The following is a 15,615-nucleotide window of genomic DNA, read 5'->3' as shown; positions in this document are numbered from 1 at the left end:
GTCATTATAACTATCCAAAGACCAATATTCCTCCCAGATTGCCTCACGTCTTTGCTCCGATATGACTTCACAGCACATCCTTCTACATTGTACGTTGCAACCAGCTTTTAATATATGCTTCGCAGAATCTCGCTTTCTTCTGCCTTCATGGGTCCGCATTTCTTTTTTGTACTTATACTTTTTTTTCGATTTTTCTGGTTGATTTTCTTTATCTTCATCTTGATGTTCGACGTTGTTTTCAGCGGTTAGATTAACCATCTTAGTATGCTGTCCGCTAGCAGTGATGATTTCATCAGCTGCATGATTTTCGGCTGGTTCACGCATCACAATTTGATATCCATCAGCAGTGACATTTTCATCTATATGGTTCTCAAAACTATTGGGGGCTATGTCACCTAATTCTGAATCAATATTTGGATCACTGACGTCATCGTCGTTTAGCTGATTGACAAAATTCATGTCTATCGTTGTGTTTAATGTGCTTAATTCTAATAGCCCTTCACCCACAGGAACATCTCCATCAAAATCAACGTGGGTGACTACAGGTCCAGGTATGGGCGGCAGCGTTAGAATTGTCGGCGTTAAGCGTCTCCGTTTTCGCTCTAAAAACAAAATGTTAATATATTTTAAACATCAGCAGTTATTTTCTCAGAACCCATCGTGTTTTAGTAGTGGCAAAAAGAAATCGAAAATATTTAAAATATCAGATGTTTCAACGAAGGTGGCTTTTTTAAGCAATCTTATCTATTCGCGAGTAATCGTTTTAATTTACACCGCCGAGAATAATGAGTGTACAGAAATTATTACTAAGGAGGTACTTTCTTCACTTTGGACATTCGTTTTTTTTCAATAAAAGAATAACCAACTTTATCTTTTTAAAGCTCATCGATCCATAAAATGAAACCTAATCGACATTTAGACAGTATCTATGAATATATACACCCCTCAACTTCAGATTACAAAACAATGAATGACACTTACCAGGAGACCTTTTCCCTAGCGCCAATTGTAGCATTTTCATTCCACGGGACGACATATTGCAGTACGTCACAGTGATCGTCAAAAAATGGTAATTACCAATTATAATCTTCATCATTAAAAAAGTTAAATATATGACTTACTGAAACCTATATATTTGGTGAATATCTATACCAGCTTCAACGTCCAACATGACTGAAAGTTATCTCATAAATTGACATTAACTAATCATTTGAATTGTGCAACTTGATTTTCATTGAATATATTCCTAACTCAGTAGCGAACAAGTTTGATTTTAAGATCATTTAAGAAAAGTGTCAAGCGTGGTATTACTATCACTCAATAGATGGCAGCACATGCAGAAAATTAGAGTAGTATGAAAAAGAAGTGACTCGAGGTTCCTGGTATGTAGAAAAGCAGTAACTTTGATTGCAGGTATTTTAAAAGAAAGTAACTTCGCGGCGCGATATTTTAAAAAGCAGTAACTTTATAGGCTGGTGACTTAAATAACAGTATCTCTGTTATTGATTATTATGAACAGCAGCAACTCGTAACTACACTATGTTGAAAGGCAGTATCTTTGAGTTACTGTTGTTTGTTCCGAGATTGATGTATACTTGTCCAGAGATGCTGCTTTTTATCTCGCTTTACAGGGTTTTTTTTCAAATAGCGCCCTCTATATCTCACAAACCGAACTATATATAAAAAAACGGACTTGACCAGGTGATTGCGCACATTCTTTTACTTCAGAAAAGTTGAAAAAATAAATTTCCCCAAAAATTGAGTTACTGCCTTTTATCATGCTAGGGCAGCGTGGTGGTCAGTGATGGTCAATTTATGAATTTTCAATGGCGAATCCTTTCTAGTTTGAAACCATAACGCGGTATATCGTTTTCATATTCGAGAAGTTTGAATTGGTCATTGGTGGTCAGTGATGGTCAGTGATGAATTTGCAATGATGATTCCTTAGAGGTTTGAAAACAAACATTACATGATAAATTTCCGAAATTCGAAGTCAAGTGGTCAGACTCGGATATTGTTGATACCATTGTGGTCTATAGCTCAAATGAAATCATTTTCTGGAGTGACGTGATCTAAAAATGCCCTAACTGGAAAAGGCAGTCTCTCAATTGGATGAAACCAAATCGGACAGGACAATTAAAATTTGGGAAGGTCACAGGTAGTGGTCTTTCTACGAAGCCCACGCGGTGAGCGTATTATTATGAAATCTTTTTTTAAACCACCATGTACCACGAAGTAATAAGCATCGTTGTAAGCACTTGAAACAGCCATTAACCACTTGAAACTGTCAGATCAAACATCATACCGCATCCCCGCAAAGAGGGGTGGTTCAGCAAACCGGAGTTTTCATTAGCCTCTCTAGACTACCCCGCCAGTACGGGTAGCCGAGCAAACCGGAAAACTCATAATGCCGAATTTACTTGAAAGGAAATTTAATCTGACAAATTCGACTCTTTTATTCACTGAACTTTCGTTTGTAGACCAAGTTTCTGAATGACAATCGTCTTTGCTTGCCAGGGGTTACTTTGATCATGTCCGAAAAGTTACAGTTTAGTGTTGGGTGCGAACGCACTTCCCCACATGATCCCTAGTTCCACTTGCTTTGTCTAAGAAAATTTTCAACGACTCTGTTATATGCAATATTGTCTAACCAATATTGTGTAATAGCTAGAAATCGGGATCTAGAATGCTTAAAATATTCTAAATTTTCTTTGCAGAACACCCCAGGGGGCTTTTCACCGACAGTGCTCACAATCTCCAGTTCCACCATCAAATAAGTTCCACTCCATCTAAATTCGCACTCACTTAAAAGAAAGGCTGTGTCTGGGCCTGGTATGTGCCTGGGTATAAAAGGGTAGGGTGTACTGTTGGCAAGGATTTTTAACCAATTTGATTATCCCTAGGATTGATTAAATTGAAAAGACGTGATATGGGTATGAAGCAGAATAAACAATATGTAACAAAGTTGAAATATATTAATGATAATAGTATAACATTTATTGTGCATGGCTTTTACCATATAAACAATTTGACAAAAATAAGAATATGTTTCATAGATACTAAGTCTATTGACTCTAACTAACTTTTGAGCAACTGGCCCCAGAAAAGTGAGGTATTTGGTGTAGTTATAATTCAATCAAATCAATTTCTGTGATCATGTCTCCCTCACAAGTGTACATGACGTCTCGTGGTAAATCGAACTGTAGAGCTAAGATGTCAGCTTCTAATGCTTATGTGCCATGGTTGTCTTTGCATTTTTCAACGTATAAACATAAAATTTGAAAAGATAAATGTTAAAAATATATATATATATCTGATTACAAAATACTGATAGTAATGTATATAGAATTCATTTTATAACTTAGGTTTTATTTATGGGATGTTTGTTTTTCCACTAAAACAATGAAGCCACTGGTAGAGACATATGTACAAGACATGTCTATTAATGAAATCTAGCAATGACATTAATTCAAATTAAATTCGGAAGTGTAAAGGTTGTTGGGGTTATGGTGGACAGTAAGAGGTGGTATAACGAGAGATGTTGACATACTGTAGATATGAAATGTGTACTAGGTAGTATAGAATAGCATGGATGACTGTTAACAATTGGATAGTTAATTGATATCTGTCATAAGTTCTACTATAAGTACAATATCTTGACGGTTACAGATGAGTAACATATGTAATGTAGATTCAATTGACTGAAAAATGCAATGTACAATTATATTGTAGATACATATATGTAAAGTAATTCACACTAGCTATGTAAATAGCTTGATTTTAAAATAGGGATCATTTATTTATTACGTACGCATTAGGGGAGGGGGAGGGGTCAGTGTAATTGTGTACTGTAATGCTTAATGTATACGAAAAAATTTGTGTAGGCCTACAGAGGGAGAGGGATGGTTGAACAATTCAAATTTTATGTGTTCGTAATTAAAGAATGATCCCATGTATAATATTTAATAAAATAGGATGGCTTCAATATAATATTAGAAGAAATATGATGAATGTTTACTTTACCTCTAATGTAGTGGTAGGAGTAGACTGTATTTCCGTTTCGTTATTATAGATATTTACTTCCATGCGCTTGACGGTAACTCTAGACCCAGCACTAACTTCAATACCATTCCAAAATTTTGCGACTAATTTATTATTGTTGTCATCAGATAGATGAACATCGGTTCGCTTACCAGGGCTCTGAATTACCTTGATAAAAATTGAAAATAAATGTCACCATACAATCAAAACAGGTCCTAGCACCAAGTGACTTTGTGAAAAAAGAATTATTGCTAAATTGTTAGGATAAAATATAAGATAATGGATTTGAATTTACGTGTTTACATATGGAGTAAGGATTTGGCTGTAGTTCAATTAGTAGTAGCAATAGTAAGAATTTCAGTTATGACAGCACATATTAGTTTATGTACAAGTAGAAGAGTAAAAGCAATATTGGTTAAAATAGCCATATTAAGCGGGAATAAGACGAGGGATACGTACCTTTTCGACTTTTGCCGAAACACTAATACGTCGTCTTTTAGGAGCTGACAAAGCATCTAAGACCGAACAAATAGGTGGATTCATAATACTGTCTATTCGATCCTGCTCAACTTTGAACTTTGAGCTATAAAAAATCTGTAAGCAGAATTTTAAATTTAAGATATACGAAAAAATGATCAAAAATTTTAATACGCATAAATTGATTTAGATACCCAGGATTTTCGCAAATTGGATCAATTATGAGCATTGCAATAGTGGCCATTCATTTTTATTATATCTCCATGACGGGAAGAAGATCATTGTTATAATGTAGGCCTAGTAACTGTTCTAGTAGAGGGGGTTTTTAACATACCGAATGTTTTATTGTTAAGTCCTGTGTGTCCTAGATGATTTGCATATTGATGAAATTAGGAAGTGGTTATTTTGCTGGATGCAGTCACTGACTTATTAGGGCCTATTTTAGTGGATATCATCTGTAATTGACTGATTTATTTTACGCATCTACAAAGAGGTGCATGACTTCGAAAATTAAACATCTAAATTTGGAAAAATGGGGTGCACTGGGTGGGTTGGGTCACATTTGGGGGTCCAATGCAAAAATATCGCTCCTGTCCTATCGTTCATGCCAAAGTCGAAATACTTACAACAGTGACTGACACAATATCGTGTAAGATTGTCGATATTCAAATAAAGACACTGGAGATTACTCTACCCATCGTTAAAATCTTTTTTTTTACTACTCATTACAGTCTAAATGTCTGACTCCTCATCCAAATCCCAAAATATCAAATTAACAGGGTATTTTTGTGCACAAAATTCGGCTCAAGTCCGATATACGTCGAAATAGTGCGCTATGCGTAAAGTCAATTGAGTAAATCGGCTGTTTATCTGTAGTTGGGGTCGGCAGGTAGACACTACATACAATACGTCGTGAACTGTCGATGTGAGTATTCCCCTGCTGTTTATCTGTAATTGGGGTCGGCAGGTAGACACTACATGCAATACGTCGTGAACTGTAGATTCCGTTACTTTTGAACCGTCTATCAAACTTTCGTCGTTTTATATTTATTTTGGTATGAGGAATCGACTGGTACAAATCGTTTTCAAAAATCATATTACAATAAAATTATGTTGTTATAATTCTTGATATCGTTTCCAATTGTTTTATTCATGTCTTTTGCTTGCGCCAACCACCGATTTTTAGAGGTTTTTAGGCAAAAATCTCAGTGTAAAACAATATTGGGCCCAATATTGTTTGCCGACTTGTAATTGAATTTGAGGACTACAACCACATGATGATCTCAAACACAAAGAAATCTGTCTCAAAGGAAATTTCAAGAAAAAACTTTATTATTTACAAATGAAAACGTCCTTGTCAGGTTTCACTAATATCGTATCATCGGTTTCAATAATCGCGTAGGGGTAGCCAAGAAATTGGGCTTCAATTTTCGGAAGTCATTTTAATGTTGTTCTAAACGGCGTATTGATCAGCGATATCGGCCAATAGCGTGTGAAATATATCACCATTTCCAGTGCCAAATCGGTATCTGTACATGTATTCATCTAAGTATAATGGCAACATGCTCGGAATGCAACCGTGTCTTTCCTTAATTTTCCCTTTCACACTACCCCATATTCCTTCGATGGTGTTGGTACACACCCCGTCAGCGCTTTTGAATTCCTTCGAATGGTTCACAGTTCCGTGCCGATATCCACATCTCTCTAAACACCGATATGCACTCAACATGTCCGAATACACCGTCGCACCAGTTTCAACTACCTCTCGAATTATTGGCACCAACGTATCGGATGAACGACATGGAACGACTCGTAAAAACAGATTACGTGTACCACAACCAAACCAAAAATCCAATTTCGCTGTTTGCTGGTTCCCCTGTGAGCCTTTGCTTTTTTTCCGAATAGGCTCTCGTCGATTTCCACAATTCCATCTACCACATTTCCACCCATGCGCGTGGGTTTCTTCATTAGGGCTGCCGACATGATTTCTTGTAGAAAATGGTAATGGTCCATTACGGCTTTCGCGTTGATATTTGGTTCCAACTTTTGCAACTCATACTGTTGCAAATCAATGCCGAATGAATATATGATTAACAGCAACGTCTGGAGTTTCAGTTTTGACCTTGAAAAGTATGATCCATTCCGGATTGATTTCGTTCACTGGCATAACCGGCAATACCAAGCAACCCCGTCCGATATGTTTTGGCGTGGCGTCAACTTCAAGGCCACATTGCATGTCTGGAAAATAATCGTCAACGTAAAAAGCCTACTTAAAACATAAATATGCTGAATGAAAATGATTACCGAACACTATACGGTACCTTACTGTACGTACCTCACACATTAACTCTGTGGCTAAAAGTCTTTGCGACATTAAATATTGTCGACATTTTACATCAGAAATTAGCGCCTCATTGACGGAACTAATAATTCCAGGTGCAGGCCTTTGCGGCCCTAACGCAACCACATCGCCAGTCGCCATGATCGCTCAACTTTACAACTAGGTGCGTGGTATCACCAGAATGTCACAATTTATAGGCTTTAGTTTACCGTCACATCGGAGTAGTCGAAATTTCACTCACCTGACATGACACTACATACACTATTCAATATTTCTTGACATGTCACACACTACTTAATGCAACGATATGTTTTCTAATATTTTAACCTATGGGGGGATATAAATCAACAAAAGCATCGATGTCGCTGGACTACGAATGAAGTAGTTCATTTAACGCGATGACGCGTGTCAATTACATTTCCCGCGCTGCGTTCATTCATTTCTACTCACAATACGGCGGTACAACTGGAAAACAATCATTTCGCTGCCGTCGCACTAATGAAGGTCGAGTGACCACGATGAGCGACCAAAACAAGCCCAATAAAGCGCCTAGTGAAGGCGATTCTTTTTTTATTGTCAATGTTGATTTGGAAAATTCCATTGAAATGAATATTTGTGATTTCATCTAATTGTAGTCGATATAGCGCTTTCAAACTGAGTAATGCTTCGTTTTGTTGGTTTTGCATTACGTCGTTTGGATCTTGGTTTCTCTGTTCAACGTCCTGACTGCACGGCTTTTCAGGTGTTTCCTTTTCGATATTTCGGGTCTTTGTAAACGTGCCACTCTGAACACATATCAAAATGCTTTCTAAACAAATTCACTCATGGCATCAAAACTGAGTACTTATCTCAATCCCTACGTCTATATAAACCACAACAAATCACACACACGCTGATATCGCTAACGTCATGTCTACAAAACGTTTCGACCGCCAGAGTTTAAAGAAGATATACAAGACGGCATATTCTGTGAAAGTTCAATGGGATGAAATATTATCGCCGGAATTATTCGCTTGGACATTGATCCTGCATAAAGCGTTCAACATACCCATTGACATCATAATGACCACGCTCTGGTCAATGGCAGCCGCACTAGCAGGACCGACGACAACAATTAACGCCGGAACATATTCCTCAACTCTGAACTTGTATCTGATCACCGTGTGCGATCCCGGTGGTGGGAAATCCATGGCCTATCAAAAAATTGTCATGCCTGGCCTTCGCCAATATACCGCTGATACGACAAACAATTTGCAACTGGAAACATATTCGACAGCCGGAATTCAGCACCATCAATCGAAAAACAAAGGCTACGGCCTAATTATAAGTGATGAAGGCAGCCGGTTATTGCAGCAGATTAATAATAAACAGCACAAAGGTGAATCAGAAAGAAGCCTTCTGTGCAAAATGTGGGGCGGTATCGGCGATGCCAGTACATTATCAACTGGAGAGCGTGGTTTTGAGAAAACTGCTCTCGGTATGCACATTTTAGTCCAAGTCGAACCGCTAATTAATGAACTAGGCGCGATGTTTAGCACGAATGATGGTTCATCGACCGATTACTGTTTTTTGTTACGAAACCGAAAGCGTATACGTCTGCAGTCAATAAACAACATGTATCACAGCTGCGTGATCATCGAATCTCAGACACGTGGAAAAAATATTCAAACACATCTATGATATTCATAAAGATGCGGACATACAGTAAATATTGGATGAGGAGGCCACAGCTCAATTCGACACAATCACAGATGCCTACATATCGTTCATTAACGACCAATATGCTACTGATTCCGAAAACGGTAAATATACATATCTGTCAATATACATATATGAACATTGATTCTTCTCACTACGCCCATGTCATTTCTAATTCATTGAGTGTATCGATTGTAGTAGTGTTAATGGATAGATGGCGACTTTGTATTACTGGACATCAGCATGCATAAGCATTTTGTTATTATTATCATTTCAGAAAACGAAGCTACCGAAAGTCAATATCTGACGATTTCCCAAGCTTACGAAAATGAGCCCATGCACACGTCATCCAAACATATGGTACACGTTTTAAGACTGGCCGCTACGATTCACATTCTGGAGTATGTTTTTAACTTTCTTGATCAAGAAAGGCCGATTCAAATTCCAGTCACGATCAACGTACAACACCTGCAAGCCGCCAACAAGCTCCTGCATGTGATCAACCAACAGAAAACCATATTTCTCGATGTAAGTATCAATTAGGCCTGTTTCCATATGTAACAGTTCGCACATTATATTCGAAATCACTATAATAACGAGGTACCTTTATCATTTCTTTCAATAATGTTACTGCGTCGTCATTTCACTTCATCGTAATTTGAATTATGTTACAGGCAGTTAATAATACGCTTCCATCGGCTGCGGAAACGGTTGCTATTGGAACCATAAAGACGTTCCGCCAGAAATTGTTACGGGCAGTGTGTCACCTGGATGGTCCAATTCTCGAAATTAGAAGCATTCAGAAGCACATGAAGGGGTCACAATCGCAGCAAATTCAGAGTAAGTCAATTGAAAATTACAGCAAATCACAATTCGCGTATGTTTATTATGTTTTCATGTATTGTCAACTTAATGTTTGCAGTCGAACTGGAGCAGCTACAGACCGTGGGTTTTGGATATGTGCAAAAACATCGTGTCGGCAGATTAACGAAGCCAATATTTTTCAAGCCAGCACCTGACTCAATACCTGAACAGTGTTCCTTTCTGAAAGATGCCACAATAGATCACGAGCGCTACAAAATAAAATTTGCCACCGTTGAAAGTATGTCCCGGCAACTACTTGACGTCATCAAAGATCATCCGCAGTTCGAACTGATTGAGAATATAGTTTCCGGACGTAACACCGGTGATGATGATACTGAACTGGCCTGAACAGAATGTATTCATTCCGTTATCGTAATAAATATATTTTGTGCACCAACATTCATTTATCGGGTTTTTAATCGGCTCGTTTTACTCTGTGCAGTCCTTGAGAATTATGTTGGCATATATATCTCATTTCATTTTTGTTCATCGCTATATAGGGAAACCTGGACACGATCTGTGGATACAAATACGCTTTTCCTTGTTTATGTAATGCACTGTGGACATGATTGTGAACGCAAACTGGCTTGAGGCAAGAACTGAAGACTAGAACTGCAATATATGGAGTTTATTTTGAACTGTTTCATAGAGTTAAGAGTACAGCAGTATTTATACTGGACCTTAGGAAATGACTGCGATAAGGCTATACAGAAATAGTGCCGGTATGAGATTATTTACAATAAAATGTACTGAAACGAACTTGAGCATGAATTGAGATTTAAAGTTAGCTAGAGGACTGTATTATGACCATTTAAATATACAGAAATGCGACCAGGACCAAATGAAAACGTGATTACAGTCATTCAAAGCAGGAACCGGTCTGAAATGGACATTAGATAATATACAGCTTGTCACAATATAATAATACACAATGGTTTATAAGACTGAACACATATGACAGTAGGATTATCTGTAACATCCTCCACCCCACGACAGATGGATATATCTTATAAACAGACAAACAGTTCGTTTTAATAAATATATGCAAATTAGTAACGGTTTATAGTTCATAGTTTCCGGCAGAAGCGAAAAAGTTATCACTATAATTAATGTTCAACTTCTGAAACGGCTTAGTCTTTCGATTTTTCAAGCACGCAAAGTTTTGAAACAGGTCTCACATAATTTCCTTTACGGGTCTTTACTTCTGCAGATCTTACATTTCCATCTTTTCCGACGAATATCTTAACGACGCGGCCTAACTTCCAGTGGCGCCGGGGTAGGTCTTCATCTACGACGAGTACAACATCGTTTACGGCAAGGTTTGGACGTTTGCGTAACCATTTCGTTCTAGTGATGAGTGTCGGTACATACTCTCTGCTCCACTTGTTCCAGAAATGCGCAGCTAGCATCTGGGTTTGCTTCCATCGACGTTGGTGAGATACTTCTACTTCATTCTTGAAAATGCATGGCGGCAGGTTTGGACTTCCTCGGCCGAGTAAAAAGTGTGACGGAGTTAGCGCCTCTGGAATCTCAGCATCTCCAGTGTAAACAAGCGGGCGTGAGTTAACGACTGCTTCGACTTCCACCATAAGCGTATGTAGAACTTCATCTGTTGTTGGCTGTTGTAGAACCAGTTTCAAGCATCTTTTTACGGACTGGAGTAGACGTTCCCACACGCCTCCCATATGGCTGGCAGTGGGTGGGTTGAAGAACCACTGAATCTGTAGCTGGGAAGAAGGGAATACTCCACGTAGACTTAAACGCTGGAGGACCAGTAGATTTGCGGAACTTCTGGACCACCGAATCGATGGGAGTCACCATGAAGGATTGTACATGCAAACGTGATAAAATTAGCCCTGTCGAACGAGAAGAGGCTAAACTGATCGTACAGTCTTGTTAGAAGGTCGGGAATCAGTGGATGATCCCGTTTCCTTGGCGTAGGGATCCGTCATCCTTACCGGATAATAGAAAACAAGTTGAACGGAAAGCGTAAGTCCACAGAAGAAAGGCTCATAAGAACTCCAGAACACGCTCGGGCCTACAATGACCAAATTGAAATGATGGTAAAAGAAAAATTCGCTAGAAAGCTGACAGATTCGGAGGTTAATGAATACACGGGTCCAATTCATTACATATGCCATCGAGAAGTTATGAGACCGGACAAGTTTAGTACCCCGCTGATAATTGCTTTCAATACGTCTGCATTTCAAGGTCATTCGTTGAATGACTATTGGATGAAGGGCCCCGATTTGCTCAACAACCTGTTCGGAGTGATTTTTAGATTTCGCGAGAAGTCAATTGCGCTGGTGGCATATATATCGAAGATGTATAATCGAGTGCTGATACCTGAGGTAGATCAACATGTTCATCGCTTCTTATGGAGACAGTTTGACGCGGAAAAGGAGCCAGACGTTTACGTTATGTCGGTCCTCCCACTCGGAGACAAACCAGCCGCAGCGATGGCCCAGGCCGCGTTACGTAAAACGGCCATAGAAGCCAAAGAGCGATAGCCGAAAGCCGCAGAGGTGCTTTTAAGTAATACCTACATGGACAATATCTGTGACTCGGTTGATACCCTAGTCGAGGCAAGGGCGCTAACAGCTGAGGTGGATGACGTACTGTCGACAGGAGGTTTCCGAGTGAATGGATGGTTATCTAACTCTGAATAACGACCGAACGAACCGCTATCAGATTGTACAAATGGAAACGTCGAAGAGAAGGTCTTAGGCGTTGTCTGGAAACCAGGAGCGATTCTCTTAGCTACAAGGTAGACAATAGAAAAGTGGATTTCAATACCAAAAGAGAGATACTCAGCCAAATATCCAGTATTTTCGATCTTATCGGTATGGCAGCTGCCTTTTTGATTCGCACCAAAATTGGCATGCAAAAGTTGTGGCAGAAAGGTCTCGAGTGGGACGAATAGTTGACGGAGGCGGACAAGAGTGATTGGAAAAAATTCTTTGAAGAAATGCAACAGCTTAGTACGATATACACTGACCGATGTCTCACTCCGAGGAATGTATCAAATCTTGTACTATGCGTATCTCAGACGCATCCGAAGAGGCATTCGGTACCTGTGTATATACACGATGGGAATCTGGAGACATTTATGGAGCGAGGTTCATTGCGGCAAAGTCAATAGTTGCACCGTTGAGAGGATTAACCATTCCTCGATTGGAACTTCAAGCAGTGGTAATGGCGAGTAGATTGTACAAAGCGATCCTCGAAGAAACGCGTTTACAGATACAGAAGGTCGTGTTTATGACCGACAGTATGATAGTCCTTGAATGGATACGAAATGAATCCAGATCATACAAACCCTTTGTGTCTAACAGGGTTGGAGAAATTCAGAGCAATTGTGATCCATCGGATTGGAAACATATCCCCGGAGAGGTGATGATGACGTGTCCAGAGGTATTTCCGTTGAGGATCTGGATAAGAGATGGAAACACGGACCAGCGTTCCTGCTATTGCCGGAACATGACTGGCCAGTAACCGTTGGTTCTGCGGGCGCAGACAAATTATTTGCTGACAATGAGAAGAAACGAGCGCAAGCAGTCTTAGCAACACGAATCGAGCGAACGGAATCAGTTATCGAATGTTCAAGTTTCACCAATTGGAAACGATTAGTCAGGGTAACGGCTAATGTGTTCAGATTTATTCAACGACTTAAAGCAAAATGTGGAAAATGTGTTCGAGAGGATGAGAGTAACGTCATAACTCCTTCGGAACTAATAAAGGCCGAGGAATATTTGGTGTTGAAAGCACAGAAGACCATGAACGTAGACAGTCTGAAGACCTTGAGTCCTTTTCGGTATGGAAAAGGAATCTTAAAGGGTGGTGGCAGGATAGATAAAGCTGCCACTTCGTACGACGCGAAAAATCCAATCCTACTTCCTGCCGAACAGCATATATCTCGACTTCTGGTTCGAAATTACCACCAAAGAGGACATACAGGAGTAGCTACGACCGTTGCTAAAGTACGAAGCAAATATTGGATCTTACATGCACATAGACTAGCGAAAACTGAGAAGTATCGATGCATTACATGTCGCATACTGGAGCAAAGAAGATAAACGCAGTTCATGGCCGAGTTACCTAAGGAGAGATTTGCCCCGTTCTCGCCACTGTTCTATTATACGTCTTGCGATTACTTTGGTCCCTTTTCCGTGAAAGTTGGAAGGAGCAAAACGGCGAAACATTATGGATTTATATTCACCTGTCTTAACACCAGAGCCGTGCACTTAGAGTTGGCAGTTGACTGTTCTACGATGGAATCCATGCAAGCGTTACGTAGGTTTTTCTCGTTACGTGGCTATCCAGCAATGATTATAAGTGATAACGGAACACAGTTCGTACGTGTGAATAGGGAATTAAAGGCAATGATAGATGGTTGGAATGATGAACAACTCTAACAGTATTGCGCGGATAGGAAGATTGTATGGAAGTTCAGTACTCCGGGAGCACCTCATCAAAACGGGTGCGCGGAATCGCTCGTCAAAAGTTGTAAACAGGCTATAAAGAAAGCCGTCGGTTCGCAAGCGTTAACGCCTTTCGAACTGTACACAGTATTTCTAGAAGCGGCAAATTTAGTGAACCAGCGTCCTATAGGGAGAACCCCAAACGATCCAATGGAAGATACATCTGTCCTAATGACATACTGCTCGGCAGGTCGTCGACAGAAGTTCCTCAGGGACCGTTCAGGCAAACTAAGAATCCTAGGCATAGAGTAGAATTCGTTGAAGAAATGTATGCGTTGGTGACATTGTTGCCTTGGTTGAGCCGAACGCGTTGCGAGGCAAATGGTGTCTTGGGAGAGTACAACAGGTCCTCCCAGGCAGTGACGGTAGAGTTCGTAATGTGAGTAATAAAACTTCTACCTGCGAGTATTTTAGACCAGTAACAAAATTAGCGGTGATTTACCCTGTAGAAGGTTTCTAAGATGACAGCTTGATAGCTCCCATCGGGGGAAGGATGTTTCGTTGAACGCGCATTTCGTAGTATTACATGTAGTTAATTTTATATGTAGTTGTTTGTATTAGTTTATTTTGATAATTAGTTTGTTTGGTATTGACACTGTACATTGTCTCCACATATTGTGTGGCACTGTTTCTCCGGGTTTACTGAACGTGTCGATGATTCGAGATTAAGTCTGTCAAGAAATCGAATAAACTATTGTTATACGATAGACAGAAATCCGTTCTGTTCATTCCGCCTGCCTCTCATCCTCAGTTATGTTTTACTCCGTTCGAGCCTGCGTCTCGCCATTCAGGGAATCGTATGACTCATCAGAATTACCAACAGACTGGCGCCGAGCAAACGTTGCTCCTATCTTCAAAAAAGGAGAGAAGTACGCAGCCGAGAATTATCGCCCTATCTCACTGACATGTATATGTTGTACAATTCTAGAACACATCATTAACGAGCAGCATCATGAAACATGGAGAGACACACAACATACTCTACAAGATGCAGCACGGATTCTGCAGTGCACTGTCACGTGAGACCCAATTGACAGAGTTCATTGACGATGCAACCCTCAACATGGGGGCCGGTAAACAGACAGACTGCATCATATTGGACTTTAGTAAGGCATTTGATAATGTGAGTCACCAGTTACTAGTGGAAAAACTGAGAAGATATGGTATCACAGGGAAAACAAATGCCTGGATCCAAGCTTTCCTCGCCAATCGTATGCAGACAGTAGTAGCCTCAGGAGAGTCATCAAACCCCGTTAGCGTTGAATCAGGTGTACCGCAAGGATCAGTACTGGGGCCGAGCCTATTCCTTTATTACATTAACGACATCCCAGACAATATCCACTCAACAGCTAGGCTATTCGCGGATGACACATTGGACACATTGGCCTATCTCACTGTCTCATCCTAGCAAGACGCAGACATACTACAACAAGATTTAAACCAACTAGCGGAATGGGAAGACCGGTGGCTCATGGCATTTCACCCTGAAAAATGCCATGTCCTCATCATAAAAAAGGACGAGCAACAGCATACCCTTACACACGGCGGAACCACATCCTAAGTCACGTGCAGTCGGCCAAGTACCTGGGCGTAACGATCTCCAATAACTTAAACTGGTCGCCGCATGTCAGGTCTCTATGTAGCAAAGCCAATCGCACAATATGATTCCTTAAACGGAACGTAAACATCAGCTCGAAACACGTCAAGGAGGCG

The 15,615-nt window shown here is 40.0% G+C and overlaps 2 protein-coding genes and 1 long non-coding RNA gene across 3 annotated transcripts; 1 reads left to right on the top strand and 2 right to left on the bottom strand.

Annotated features, from left to right (window-relative positions):
- Nucleotides 1–4,108: 4,108 nt before the first annotated feature.
- Nucleotides 4,109–5,167, bottom strand: LOC141903128 (uncharacterized). Its single transcript, XR_012619048.1, has 3 exons — nt 5,148–5,167; nt 4,501–4,635; nt 4,109–4,209 (listed from the first exon to the last, which is right to left on the bottom strand). It is a non-coding gene; the product is annotated as an uncharacterized LOC141903128 (long non-coding RNA).
- Nucleotides 5,168–10,551: 5,384 nt separating this feature from the next.
- On the bottom strand, nt 10,552–11,106 carry LOC141904341 (uncharacterized). Its single transcript, XM_074792927.1, has one exon. It carries the CDS (start codon nt 11,104–11,106, stop codon nt 10,552–10,554), a length of 555 nt encoding a protein of 184 aa, XP_074649028.1.
- A 375-nt stretch (nt 11,107–11,481) lies between these two features.
- Nucleotides 11,482–11,931, top strand: LOC141904340 (uncharacterized). Its single transcript, XM_074792926.1, has one exon. It carries the CDS (start codon nt 11,482–11,484, stop codon nt 11,929–11,931), a length of 450 nt encoding a protein of 149 aa, XP_074649027.1.
- The last annotated feature ends 3,684 nt before the right edge of the window (nt 11,932–15,615 follow it).

This window comes from Tubulanus polymorphus, chromosome 4, assembly GCF_964204645.1.
Source record: "Tubulanus polymorphus chromosome 4, tnTubPoly1.2, whole genome shotgun sequence".
NCBI lineage: Eukaryota > Metazoa > Nemertea > Palaeonemertea > Tubulaniformes > Tubulanidae > Tubulanus > Tubulanus polymorphus.
The sequence above is the reverse complement of the archived record's forward strand: the minus strand, read 5'-3'. Positions and strand labels throughout refer to the sequence as shown.